Source organism: Mandrillus leucophaeus, unplaced genomic scaffold (assembly GCF_000951045.1).
Source record: "Mandrillus leucophaeus isolate KB7577 unplaced genomic scaffold, Mleu.le_1.0 Scaffold552, whole genome shotgun sequence".
Lineage (NCBI taxonomy): Eukaryota > Metazoa > Chordata > Mammalia > Primates > Cercopithecidae > Mandrillus > Mandrillus leucophaeus.
In genome coordinates, this window is record NW_012105942.1 from 1,892,543 (window position 1) to 1,907,284 (window position 14,742).

At 38.7% G+C, this 14,742-nt stretch overlaps 1 protein-coding gene across 2 annotated transcripts in view; it reads left to right on the top strand.

Annotated features, from left to right (window-relative positions):
• ENPP3 (ectonucleotide pyrophosphatase/phosphodiesterase 3) overlaps nucleotides 1-14,742 on the top strand; it is a 106,106-nt gene that overhangs the window by 52,958 nt on the left and 38,406 nt on the right. For both annotated transcript variants that reach the window (XM_011998037.1, XM_011998036.1), the window contains 3 exons: nucleotides 4,661-4,769; nucleotides 6,950-7,078; nucleotides 7,454-7,485. In XM_011998037.1, the coding sequence (XP_011853427.1) occupies nucleotides 4,661-4,769; nucleotides 6,950-7,078; nucleotides 7,454-7,485 (270 nt within the window). The remainder of the gene's footprint in view (nucleotides 1-4,660; nucleotides 4,770-6,949; nucleotides 7,079-7,453; nucleotides 7,486-14,742) is intronic.

Genomic DNA, 14,742 nt, shown 5'->3' on the forward strand with positions numbered 1-14,742 from the left:
GAAAAACTATCATTGAATACTTAGATGTGGCACTGTTGTTGCATATAATGAAAGCATTAAGGCTAGATATTACATAAACCGATTCATACTAGTGTGGTGTATTTCGGGCTAAGTCACCTGCAAGTCCATTGTGGTATATCCAGCTGTCTAGTCTCCCACAGTTCATTTATAAGTTCCTTATAATTGGATTTAACATGTTATTACCTCAGGCAGAGTTATTTCCCTTCTAGGCTCCCATTATCATTGAAGTGGACTCTCTAATGTAAGTTTATTCATTATCTAGGCCATTCTGTTATGATTTTACTACACAAACATAGTCCTTAAATATTGCTTTTAGCAAAACAAGACATTCTGTCTTCTAAACTCCACTAAAGCCTCTATTGTCTTGGACACAATGGAAAGTTGCAAAGGCTGCCACGAGTATGGCTTTCCCCACCCCATGGAAACTCGTTGAACAATTGCCCTCAATTGGAATGCAAGCATATTCGTTCTGGCACCATGCCTTTGCAATTTCTCAGAAAAACTTTTTTTCCTTCCTTCCTATTAGGCCAAAATGATTCATAATATAGGGACTTGCTTAAGCCTCACCACTTTTAAGCCTTGGGCCTCTGTTATATTCCTGCACAGCTCTAGACTGTATCACAGAATTGTATGCCTTTTCAGGTTACTCTAAGCATGAACTATCTAAAATATATTTACCATGCCTTCTTTTTATGTTATTTTATTTTTTCTTTATTTATTTTTTGAGATGGAGTCTTGCTCTGTCACCCAGGCCGGAGTGCAGTGGTGCAGTCTCGGCTCTCTGCAACCTCCATGTCCTGAGTTCAAGCAATTCTCCTGTCTCAGCCTCCTGAGTAGCTGGGACTACAGGCACGTGCCACCGTGCTAGGCTAATTTTTGTATTTTTAGTAGAGACGGGGTTTCACCATGTTGGCCAGGATGGTCTTGAACTCCTGACCTCAGGTAATCCACCTGCCTCGGTCTCCCAAAGTGCTAGGATTACAGGCATGAACCACCTCGCCCAGCCATTCTTTTCTATTTTAACTGTTAGCCGTGTTTGATATGATTTGTCATTTGAGAAGGGACACTGTATTTGCATTCGTTGCACCTCAGGAGCTGACTTGAGATTAGGCACCATGTCCTTTTTTCCCCCCCATTCAGTGGTCTAGTTTAAAACCCAAGTACATTCTAAGTATAATTTTGAAAAGTGCTGCAAAGGAAAAGATCAAGGTTCCCCCAAGAGATCTATCTAGGCAGTCTCAAGCTAGTCTAGAGTAGGGTGCAAATTTAGCCTGGTTAGGAGACTCTCCTCTGAGTGACAAAAAGGAAACAGAATTTGCAAGTGGGCTTATTGAGGAAGGAGCTGTGCACATTGGAGGAACACATAAAATGAGCAAATGGTTTGACAAACAAATGGCTAGATGGCTCAGCAAGTAGACAGCGTGATCATGGTAAGAATAATAGTAGCAACTCACCCTTATTTGTGCTCTGCTGTGCCAGAGCTGTTGGACAAGCTATGAGAATTATCTCCCACCAATGTCTGCAGCATTGTGAAGCAGGGAAGAGGGCTAAGAGGAAGCCCAGAGAAGGAGTCAGGCATCAAATTCTGCAGGGCCTTGCAAGTCCTTGCAGGCTAGAAAAAGTAAAACGAGAAGCATTGTAATAAGGGAGGTGACAGGACCAGATCTGTGTGTATTTAGAGATCACTTTTATTTTGTAAGAGGAAAAGACAGGTGGGAAGAGACAGGTTAGCTTTCCCAACATTCCAGAAAAGAGATAACAGTGACTTGGACTAAGGTAGAGGCAACAATTGTGGATGGAAGAAGATATAACAGATTCATTTAGGAGATAGACTTGGCATGACTTAGTGTGAGTTGGGTGAGGGGGTTGGGGGATCAAGATTGATTTCCTAGTTTCTATCACGTGCCGGCAGGTGGTCCCATTTATATTAATAAGACCACTAAAGGAGGGTAAGTTTGGGGAGATGCTTGTTTTGCAATTGAGGTGTCTGTGTTGTCCAAATGGAGATGTCCAGAAGGCAAATGAATGTGGATTTAAAGCTCAAAGGAGGTGAAGATCTGGGATATCGGCAGCATATAGATGGTGCGTGGAAGTGGAGATGGCCTAAGGAGAAAGCAAAGTGAGAAAATAGAAGGGTTAGGACCAAATGTTACTTAAAACTTGAAGAGAAGAGGCAAATGAATGGAAGTAGAAGGTTTTGTGACTTCTTAATTATTATTGTTAGTTTTAATCGCATACCTTTAATCAGAGTTAATATGACTTATAAATTGACAGTAAAAAGGCTATTTTAGTTTGTTTTGGCACATTCACTAAGTGAAAAACTTATCACTCAAACTTAACAAAGCTACTCAATTGTTTCCTATTATAGGAATTTCTTGTTTCTTTTCTTTGGCTGGGTGAGAGTAGAGGACTGGCATTTCATGTTCTATCAAGTGTGTACTTCATGACAGAATCTGGGTTCAAGAAATATGTAATGAGTTGTGTTGCATGATCCCTTCCCTGCGAGAACTCATGCTCTCCTTGAAAGGCAGACAGGTACACAGATGATTTCAAAACTGTAAAGAGTCCAGTGGCAGCCAGATGCCAGGGTCCTGGCAGAGGACAGAAGAGGAGGGGTTCTTGGTGTGGTTGGGGGAGTGAGTCAGATGACTATGTAAAAGGGGACATTATGTCATGACAACAGGTGGAAACACTGACTCTCGCTGGCAAAGCGAAGTGCGGGTCACCCTAAGACTGAAGGCCAGGAAAGCATCTTGGAGTTGATGATGGATTGAGCAGTAGGTAGAGAGCGGCTTGTGTTCAAGTCCTGCTCTGTCCCTTATTAACTGAAGGACTGTGAACATGTCACTTAACTTCTTTAAACCTCAGGTTTCCTGACCTTTACAACTGACTATTCCAGTAGCTCCATCCATGAATATTTGCTGTGAGGATTTTAAGAGACAATGCACTAAAGATCTTAACTCTATCAGGCTTGTAAAATTCCTTCTCAAAGAAAAAAAGAGGCAATCATTGTTATAATAGTACTCTGAGAGATAAAACATTTCTTTCCCCAATCCATTGCTATTATGCTTTCTTATTCTCTGGAAAAAAAAAACAACAACACACACACACACAGAAAATTTACATCAGTGAAATTTACTTAAACTTTATGTCAGTTCCATGAATTATATTCATAAAATGTAGAAAATTTAAAAACACAAAGCAGTGAGTATAAACAATAAAATAAAATGAACTCTAATTCTACTATTTAGAGACAACCACTGTCAATAGTACTTTGATATATTTCCTTTTAATTTTCCGTGCATGCATGTTTACTAAGAAATGCTAAATATATTTCAAAACAAAATCAGGATTATGCAGTATGTATACAGTTTGGTTTTCATTTTTAATGCTTAACATTGTTTGTGACTATTTTCCTAGGCCATTGTTTTTTGTGTGTGTGAGGGAATGGAGAGAGGGAGTTTTGCTCTTTCGCCCAGGCTGGAGTGAAGTGCTGCAATCTTGGCTCACCGCCCCCCGGGGTTCAAGTGATTCTCCTGCCTCAGCTTCCTGAGTAGCTGGAATTACAGGTGCCTGCCACCATGCCCAACTAATTTTTACATTTTTAGTAAAAATGGGGTTTTGCCATGTTGGCCAGGCTGGTCTCGAACTCCTGACTTCAGGTGATCCACCCGCCTCAGCCTCCCAAAGTGTTAGGATTACAGGCCTGAGCCACCACACCCAGCCCCATTGTTCTTTAAAAGTATCTTTTCATGGCTATAGAGTAAGTCTTCTTAAAAATGTGTCATCTATTTTTCCTTGTGGCCAAATGTGTTAGCTCACACCTGTAATTCCAGCACTTTGAGAGGCTGAGGCAGGAGGATCACTTGAGCCCAGGAGTTTGAGACTAGCCTGGGAAACTTAATGAGATCTAATCTCTACAAAAAATTAAAGAATTAGCCAGGCATGATGGTGTCCACCTGTGGTGCCAGCTACTCAGGAGGCTGAGACAGGAGGATTGCTTTAGCCCGTAAGATCAAAGCTGCAGTGAGTGGTGATTGTGCCACTTTACTCTAGCCTGGGCAACAGAGTAAGACCCTGTCCCTAAAAATAAATAAATAAATTATTTTTCCTTGCATTTAAATTATAAATCAATAATGTGATGACTGTGTTTGTATGCAAGTCTTTATTTGTACACCAAGTGTTGACTTAGGACAAATGCCCAGAAGTAGAATTATTGGGTTACAGATGCTGTTTTTAACTCTTTGGAAACCTATAGCACATGACCCTCTGGAATGTGTGTGACCTTTAGGCTATCTTAGAAGTATCTGTCCACTCTTCTCTCTAACTTAGAGCATCACTATGAAAATCTTTACAGTTGGATAGTGTTTGTTGACATTCAGCATGGTTTCACATATTTATTGGCCAGCAGTCTATCTTCCTTTGTCGGAAGCATGGTTTAGATTTTTGTTTACAGAAATTTAGGGAATTGGTATTCGATGAATATGGTAGCATGGGTGCTAGTGCTGGGCTCTGATGTTCTGTTTCAAAACCAGCAATTTCAGAGACTGAGATGTGTTTAATTTTTACTTGATTAGATAATGGTTTGGCTAATTAAGACAATTCATTATGACAATCTTAACTCCAAATTATTTTTTAGGTAATTAAAGCCTTACAGGTAGTAGATCATGCTTTTGGGATGTTGATGGAAGGCCTGAAGCAGCGGAATTTGCACAACTGTGTCAATATCATCCTTCTGGCTGACCATGGTATGCTTTTAAAAACATTCTTATTTTATTATTGATTATAATTTATCACTTCAGGAATCATACACAGATAACAGTGATATTTTAAAATCTCTACTTCTAGACCTAAAGTCTCTTGAAGAAGCAAGGAATGAATTGTGGTAGATTGTGATGAAAAGAGGACTACATTAAAATTTCTAGTTTAATTATTCTAATAGTCCTGAAAACCTACGTATACACACTATGTTTTGTAAAAGTGGAGTTAATGATATTTAACAGGGATGCGGTTGGGTTTTTATTCAATCTAAAGAGTGCTTTGGGGCCTTCATTCCAGCCATGGTTCGTTCATGTAGATTGGCTGCAGTTTACTGTAGCTGGCAAGTTTTGCCACACCGTGTGTATTTTTTTTAGTTATGTAAATAGATGTGTGTTTATTCATAGCTTTTCATCTTTAAAGTTACTGTCACCTCACATTTCTCTACTTGAGGTTAACTCTTGATTTTGATTAACCTGAATGTTAAAGGAAGTGAAACAGTGGGGACACCCTCTCCAACCTCATGCAAAATGCATTCAAACAGTTTTGAAGTACATATGCACTCATTCTACAGAATTTTTTTTTTTTTTTTTTTTTGACATGATGTCTGGCTCTGTCGCCAAGGCTGGAGTGCAGTGGGGCGATCTTGGCTCACTGCAAGCTCCGCCTCCCGGGTTCATGCCATTTTCCTGCCTCAGCCTCCCAAGTGACTGGGACTACAGGCGCCTGCCACCACGCCTGGCTAATTTTTTGTATTTTTAGTAGAGACAAGGTTTTACCATATTAGCCAGGATGGTCTTGATCTCCTGACCTCGTGATCCACCCACCTCGGCCTCCCAAAGTGCTGGGATTACAGACGTGAGCCACCGCGCCTGGCCTCTACAGATATTTTTTAAGTGCCTAGTCAATGCTAGGTACTTTCCTAGACACGGAGTAGATCTTTCCTAGCTAGGGTAGTCAAAGTGTCCTCTTGAGGAGGACATTTAAAGTCAAGCCCCAATATCTGTAAAGGGACCAGCCATGGGGCATGAGGAGGAAAAAGAGTGTGTCTGTAGAACTTTTGTTCATATTTTAGAGCATCCAGATAATGGGAAACATAGTAATGTATTTTTAAATTTTCTAAGGTTGTTCCCTAACACTTTGCCCTATTGTTTTAAAATTAAAGAGAAACTTTTTGTGTAATTTTGTTAAAAGAAATTAATTAAAATAATAATTTATATGCAAGCCAGACACCATGGCTCAGGCCTGTAATCCCTTCACTTTAGGAGGCCGAAGCTGGTGGATCACCTGAGGTCAGGAGTTCGAGACCAGCCTAGCCAATATGGTGAAACCTCATCTCTACTAAAAATACAAAATTAGCCGGGTGTGGTGGCACACACCTGTAGTCCCAGCTATTCGGGAGGCTGAGACAGGAGAATCGCTTGAACCCGGGAAGTGGAGGCTGCAGTGAGGCAAGATCATACCACTGCACTATAGCCTGGGCAACACAGCAAGACTATCTCAAAAAAAAAAAATATGCAGTCTGAAAAATCTTCAAATAAAAAAAGTTAACTACCAAATCTTTTTATAGCACATACTCCTTATATAAATTTAAATTACTTTATACTTTTTTTTGAGACAGAGTCTTGTTCTGTCACTTAGGCTGGAATGCAAATGGCATGATCTCGGCTCACTACAACCACCACCTTTGAGATTCAAAAGATTCTCATGCCTTAGCTTCCTGAGCAGATGGGACTACAGGTGCATGCCACCATGCCACCATGTCTGGCTAATTTTTGTATTTTTTGGTAGAGATGGGGTTTCTCACGTTGGCTAGGCTGGTCTCAAACTCCTGGCCTCAAGTGAGCTGCCCACCTCGGCCTCCTAAAGTGTTAGGTGTGAGCCACAGCCTAAATAATATACTTTTAAAAGTAAGAATTACTTCCATTAATCTATTATACGTTGAACAAATGATCTGTTTATAAAATCCATCTGTGCTTCCCTCAAACATGACCCTTGTCCACTGCCACAATTTTCTGCCGGAGTAAAGTAATAGAGTGAATTGTGTAACTTCTCAGTGAAACTTGGTTTGAGATCTGTAACATAAAATGTCTTCTATTTGACATGATGGAAATCAACCGTTGCCATTTATATATGTTCAGTGGATTATTATGATTATTTTTTGATTCAGGAATGGACCAGACTTATTGTAACAAGATGGAATACATGACTGATTATTTTCCCAGAATAAACTTCTACATGTACGAAGGGCCTGCCCCCCGCATCAGAGCTCTTAATGTACCTCATGACTTTTTTAGTTGTAAGTATGAAGACACCTATATGAAAAAAAGGGTAAAACTGAAAATGAATAACCATAGTTCTCTAATTCTGAGAGGAAGTTGGGATTATCAGACTCCCTACTGACTTCTTGAGAAGACCACACAGAAACAAGCGGGAAATTCTCATGCTTAAGTACCTTCTATAAAGTCTATGGTAATATCTAATATTGTTAAGTTGAAATGTATCCTACTGTGTTCTAAATGCTAAAATAATTCTTTGCTTGAAATAACTTTTAATTTTACCAGATCATAGTTATTAATAAATGAATGTATCAAATTCATCTGAGTGGTTCACATTCTTTGCATTTGTTTGTTATCAATTGTAATGTCATTTATTTCTTTTTCTTTTGAAACAGTTAATTCTGAAGAAATTGTTAGAAACCTCAGTGTAAGTATACAATATTCTTAATGCATATATTTAACTTAAAGCAATGACCTTAATCTGGGTTTTTGAGAAATTCATATTTTATATTTCTAAGTCTAAGCTACTTGGAATTTATTTTTTAAATCTTCCATCAACATTATTTTATATGTGTATTAGTTGCTTTTATCTTAGTTGTTTTCATTTTGGAGCAGACACATCCAAAGAAATTAGTTTGCAATAATAGTAGCACTAAATCCTGGCTTATATTGAAAGGGCTGATGTCCCATTCAAAAGGGTGGCGTTAGCTTCAGGTAGCACCATTTTTTGTGTGACTAGTATAAGAGGATAGTGAATTACACCTCTTACAGATCTTTTTTTTTACAAGTCAAAAAGATAATCTCTTTACTCACTACTATAATTGCAACTGCTTTTGATTTGTTCCCACATCCCAAATTGTAAATAAATAAGTAGAGAAACTTCCAGATATCGTAAAGCAATATTTTTGAAAGTACAATTCACTACTCTTGGAGAGACCTGGAATGGTCTTCTGTAATAGTTTTGTTATTTATTTATTTATATTTATTTTACCTTTACAGTGTTTGCTTTTATTAGGTTTTTTTAAAAAAATTCAACTTTCATGTTAGATACAGAGGGTACATGTGCAGATTTGTTACATGGGAATATTGTGTGAGTCTGAGGTTTCTAATATGGAGCCTATCGTCCTGGTAGCGAGCATTGCACCCAATAAGTAGTTTTTTAACCCACACACCTCCTCTTCCCTCTAGTAGTCCACAGTGTCTATTGTTCCCCTACTTACGTTCATGTGTGTTCAATGTTTAGCTCTCACTTATAAGTGAGAACATGCAGTATTTGGTTTTCTGTTCCTGTGTTAATTTGCTTAGGATTACGACCTCCAGCTCCATTCATGGCGCTCCAAAGAACATGATTTCATTCTTTTTTATGGCTGCATAGTATTCTATGGTGTATATGTACCACATTTTCTTTATCCAATCTACTATTGTTGAGCACCTGGGTTGATTCCATGTCTTTGCTATTATGAATAATGCAGCAATACACATATGAGTGTATGCGTGTTTTTGATAGAATGGTTTATTTTGGCGGAGGGGTATATACACAGTAATGGAATTGCTGGGTAGAATCATATCTCTGTTTTAAGTTTTTTGAGAAATCTCTAGACTGCTTTCCACAGTGGCTGGACTAATTTACTCTTCCACCAACAGTATATAAGTGTTCCTTTTCTCTGCAACCTCACCATGGCATCTATTGTTTTTTGACTTTTGAGGGGTGGCCATTCTGACTAGTGTGAGATGGTATCTCATTGTGGTTCTGATTTGCTGACAAAAACAAGCAATTGGGAAAGGACTCAATAAACGGTGCTGGGATAACTAGTCAGCCATGTGGATGTTGAAACCAGACCCCTACCTTTTGCCATATATAAAAATTAACTCAAAATGGATTAAACATTTAAATGTAAGACCTCAAACTATAAAAATCCTGGAAGGCAACCTAGGAAATATCCTTCTTGACCTGGGTCTTGGCAAATAATTTTTGGCTAAGTCCCCAAAAGCAATTACAACAAAACAAAAAATAGACAGATGAGACCTAATTAAACTAAGAGCTTCTGCATAGCTAAAGAAACTATCAACAGAGCAAACAGCCTACAGAATGGGAGAAGATATTCACAAACTACACATCCAGGAAGGGCCTAATATCCAGAATCTATAGGGAATTTAAACAAATCAACAAGCAAAAAACAACCCCATTAAAAAGCGGGCAAAAGAAATGAAGAGACACTTCTCAAAAGAAGACATACAAGTAGCCAGCAAACATGTGAAAAAATACTCAGCGTCATTAATTTTCAGAAAAATGCAAGCCAAAACCATGATGGAATAGTTTTTATAGTTATATATTTAAAATATATTCACAAATATACATCTGCTACATGAAATTCATGAGTTCACTATTGTTTGCAATGCGACTATAACTATTTGAGTACAGGGGGTATGCAGCTACAGGCTTACCTTGGTTTATTGTGCTTCACTGCATTGTGCTTTGCAGATGTTGCATTTTTTACCAATTGAAGGTTTTGTGGGAACTCTGCATTGAGCACGTCTATCCAGTGCCATTTTTTCAACAGCATGTGCCCACTTCATGTCTGTGTGTCACCTTTTGTTAATTCTCACATTACTTCAAATTTTTCATTATTATTATATATGCTCTGGTGATCTGTGATCAGTTATTTTTGATGTTACTATTGTAATTGTTTTGGGGCCTCCTGAATCCTACCCACAGAAGATGGCAAACTTAACAGATAAATGTTACGTGTGTGCTGATTGCTTCACAAACTGGCTGTTTCCCTTCCCGTCCCCTTCCTCTCCTCTGGACTCTCTATTCCCTGAGGCATAACGATATTGAAAGTAGGCCAATTAGTAACGCTACAATGGCTTCTAAATGTTAAAGTAAAAGGAATAGTTACACATTTCTTATTTTAAATCAAAAGCTAGAAATGATTAAGCTTAATGAAGAAGGCATGTTGAAAGTTAAGATAGGCCAAAAGCTAGGCCTGTTGCACCAGACAATTAGCCAAATTGTCAAAACAAAGGAAAAGTTCTTGAAGGAAATGAGAAGTGCTGTTCTAGTGAATATATAAATAATAACAAAGTGAAACAGCCTCATTGCTGACATGGAGAAAGTTTTGGTGGCTGGATACAAAATCAACCAGCCACAACAGTCTTTTAAGCCAAAACCTAATTCAGAGCAAGACGCTAACTCTGTTCAACTTTATGAAGGCTGAGATGGGTGAGGAAGTTGCAGAAGAAAAGTTTAAAGCTAGCAGAGGTTTGTTAGTGAGGTTTAAAGAAAGAAGCCTTCTGGCCAGGTGAGGTGGCTCACGCCTGTAATCCTAGTACTTTGGGAGGCTGAGGCGGATGGATCACTTGAGGTCAGGAGTTTGAAACCAGCCTAGCCAACATGGTGAAACCCCATCTCTACTAAAAATACACAAAAAAATTAGCCGGCATGGTAGTGGGCACCTGTTATCCCAGCTACTTGGGAGGCTGAGGCAGGAGAAATGCTTGAACCCGGAAGGCGGAGGTTGCAATGAGCTGAGATCATGCCACTGCACTCCAACCTGGTCAAGAGAGTGAGACTCTATCTAAAATAAAAAAAAAAAAAAAAAAGAAGCCTTCTCCATAATAGAAGAGTGCAAGGTGAAGCAGCAAGTATTTGTGATGACATAGAAGCGGCAGCAAGTTATCCAGAAGATCTAGCTAAGATCATTGATGAAAATGGCCACACTAAGCAACGTATTTTCAATGTAGAGGAAACAGTCTTCCATTGGAAGAAGATGCCATCTAGGACTTTCATAGCTAGAGAAGTCATTACTTGACTTCAAAACTTCAAAGGACAAGCTGACTCTTTTATTAGGGGCTAATGCAGCTGGTGACTTGAAGTTGAGCCAATGCTCATTCTGAAAATCCTAGAACCCTTATGAATTATGCTCAATCTACTCTACCTGTGCTCTGTAAATGGAAGAACAAAGCCTGCATGACAGCTCACCTGTTTATAGCATCCGTTTCCTGAATATTTTAAACTCACTGTTGAGACTTTCTGCTCAGAAAAAAAGATTCCTTTCTAAAGATTGCTGCTTACTGAGAATGTACCTGGTCACCCAAGAGCTCTGATAGAGATGTACAAGGAGATGGATATTTTCATGTCTGCTAACACAACATCTATTCTGCAGGCCATGGATCAAGGAGCAATGTTAACTCTTAAGTCTTATTCTTTAAGAAATACATTTCATAAGACTATTGTCATAAATAATACCTCTCATCTGAGCAAAGTATTATAAAGTGAAAACCTTCTGGAAATGATTCACCACTCTAGGTACCATTAAAAACATTTGTGATTTGTGGGAGGTCAAAATATCGACATTAATAGGAGTTTGGAAGAAATTGATTCCAACCCTCCTGGATAACTTTGAGGGGTTCATGACTTCAACAGAGGAAGTAATTACAGTCGTGGTAAAAATAGCAAGAGAGGCCAGGCGTGGTGACTCATGCCTGTAATCCCTGCACTTTGGGAGACCAAGGAGGGCAGATCATGAGGTCAGGAGATCAAGACCATCCTGGCTAACATGGTGAAACCACATCTATACTAAAGATACAAAAAATTAGCTGGGCGCAGTGGTGGGCGCCTGTAGTCCCAGCTATTGGGGAGGCTGAGGCAGCAAAATGGCGTGAACCCGGGAAGCGGAGCTTGCAGTGAGCCGAGATCACACCACTGCACTCCGGCCTGGGCTACAGAGCCAGAATCTGTCTCAAAAAAAAAAAAAAAAAAAAGAGAGAGAGAGAGAGAACTAGAATCAGAAATGGAGCCTGTAGCTGTGACTGAATTGCTATAATCTCATGAGAAAACTTGAACAGATGAAGAGCTGCTTCTTATGGGTGAGTAAAGAAAGTGGTTTCTTGAGATGGAATCTAACCCTGTGAAGATGCCATAAACATTGTTGAAAAGACAACAAAGGATTTAAAATATTCCATAAACTTAGTGGATAAAGCAGCAGCTTTGAGAGGACTTGAGAGGATTGACTCTAATTTTGAAGGAAGTTCTACTGTGGGTAAAATGCTATAAAACAGTTTTGGATGCTACAGAGAAATACTTTGTGAAAGGCAGAGTCCACTGATGCAGCCAACTTCATTTTTGTCTCATTTTAAGAAATTACCACAGCCACCCCAGCCTTCAGCAACCACCATTTTGATCAGTCAGCAGCCATCAACATTAAAGCAAGGCCCTCTACCAGCAAAAAGATGACAACTCACTGAAGGCTCAGAGGATCATTGGCATTTTTAGCAATTAAGAAATTTAAAATTCAGGTATGTACTTTTTAGACATAGTGCTGTTGCACACTGAAAAGATTATAGTATAGTGTAAACATGACTTTTATGTGCACTGGACAACCAGTTCATACAACTTGCTTTATTGTGGTGGTCTGGAACTGAGTTCAAAATATCTCCAAGGTAGGCCTGTAGAGTAAAATCTCTGAGGATGGAGTGCGAAGGACTGGAGATGAACACTGAGCAAAGACTGGTTAATATAATCTGGGACCCACTGCAAGTTTCAAGTAGAATGGCCTTTAGAGCAGAAATTCCTTACAATGATGATCACTCTGCTTTTCTCTCAACACCTTCCAGTATGCTGGGCTTGAGTAAAAACTGTAGACATTCTTGCCCCCTCTTCTGGTGAAGTGTATACATGCAATGTGTTCATGCTGAGTGGATGCATAGTTCAGAAGTTTCAACATGCGCACTCTCTAAATCCACATATGGTTTTCTTTCTGTTTCATCACCTCATGATCCCTATAACTGAAGCTCTGTTGGTGAGGAAGGGTAAATCTCTAATAATCCCAGTTGTGAAAGGGGATTGAGTATCGCCGGCTTTGGAAATCCATTGTATGGCATCACAGATATGGACTGGGCCTGGAGTTACAGAGCCCCAAAGAAATGAACTACCGTTTCACATAGTCCATCCTTCCCAGGAAAGTATTTCATGTGGTAGTACAGTATTCCCAGCAGTGCTGTTCTGTGGACCTATATTGAGTTTATTTTGGACAGGCATAACCAAGCATGAAGTGGCAACTTTTTAAGTTCTACAGCACTCTGACTACATGAGAGACATCATTACCATTTATTCTGAGATAAAATGTCAAAAACTGGGCTGGGCTTGGTGGCTCATTCCTGTAATTCCAGCACTTTGGGAGACCGAGGTGGGTGGATCACTTGAGGTCAGGAGTTCAAGACTATCCTGGCCAACATAGTGAAACGTCTTCTCTATTAAAAATACAAAAATTAGCCGGGCATGGTGGTGGCTACCTGTAATCCCAGCTACTCTAGAGGTTGAGGCAGGAGAATTGCTTGAACCCAGGAGGTGGAGGTTGCAGTGAGCCAAGATCACACCACTGCACTCCAGCCTGGGTGATAGCGCAAGACTCAGTCAAAAAAGAGAGAGAGAGAGAGAGAGAGAGAGAAGAAAAAAGTCAAAAATTGTATCTCAACTCTGGAGACTTCATTCCAAATTCTCGAATGCAAAGAATCACTGGTACTTCTTCGCAGGTAGGCAGTGTGCCTTTGGTTTTCTCTGGATTTACTCTGGCTACACAAACGCCAGGAAAGTGTGACGGATTACACACAGGGACAGTTTATAGTTGATCCCTTGCATCTTGGGGGAAGCTGCATACTCGGCAGCTGCCAGCTTGTGCCTGCCTGCAAGTTACAAAAATATTGGCTTAAGAAAGAAGTAATGATAAATAAAACAGAAGCATAAGAAGCCTGGAAAATATACCAAAATAGACAAGAAAAACTGGCAAAAATATGTTTGCAATATATACTTTTGTTTTTCCTCTTTTATTCTCTAAACTCTCCTTGCTCTCCCACTGTCTGTATTTTGTTTAAATTTTGTTTGTGTAAATTATGTGCTTCATAATTTCTCTTATTTTTCTTATCTAAATTGTCCCTGAGATAATAGTGACACACACTTGTTAATGTATATGATATATTGTGGTTTAAAATAAATAAGAAGATGAGGAAATAGGAAAAATTTCATTTTCTTTGTTTATGGTTTTTCTTCTTGTTTCTCAAAATGGTCATGAGGGAGAGAAAGTTCCTTTGTAGTTCTATTTCTCATTACCTCATTTTTCTTTTACATAAATAGATACCAATGTGATTTGCATCTCTGCAATTTTAAAATATGCCATACACATAATTATTAAAGAAACAAAATTTTACTCCAATTTGTAAGGAACCCACGGTATTTTTTACAAATAGAGAGACTATAATAGGTTTCAAAAGCCATTGACTTGATTGGAAAACTAAGCAAATGTAGGTTATTTAAAAGATAAATTGAGTCTGTTGGAAAGTACTTTTTTGTGCAATTAAAGTAAATTAAAAGTGACACACACTTGATATATATGATATATTGTGGTTTAAAATAAATGAGAAGATGAGGAAATAGGAAAAATTTCATTTTAAAGTAATTTAAAACTACTTTTAAATTTTTTTACTCATATCTACTAATATGGTATTTATTTTTATATGTAATTTAGACTCAAAAGTAGTCATTGTCTCTCTAAATCTAGATGTCTGTCCACTTCTGTTAAAAAAGAGGGTAATTTATAGTGGTTTAATATATAATATATATGGTTATATATGATATACGATATAGCCATATATCATATATTATATATAATATATGATATAGCCATAT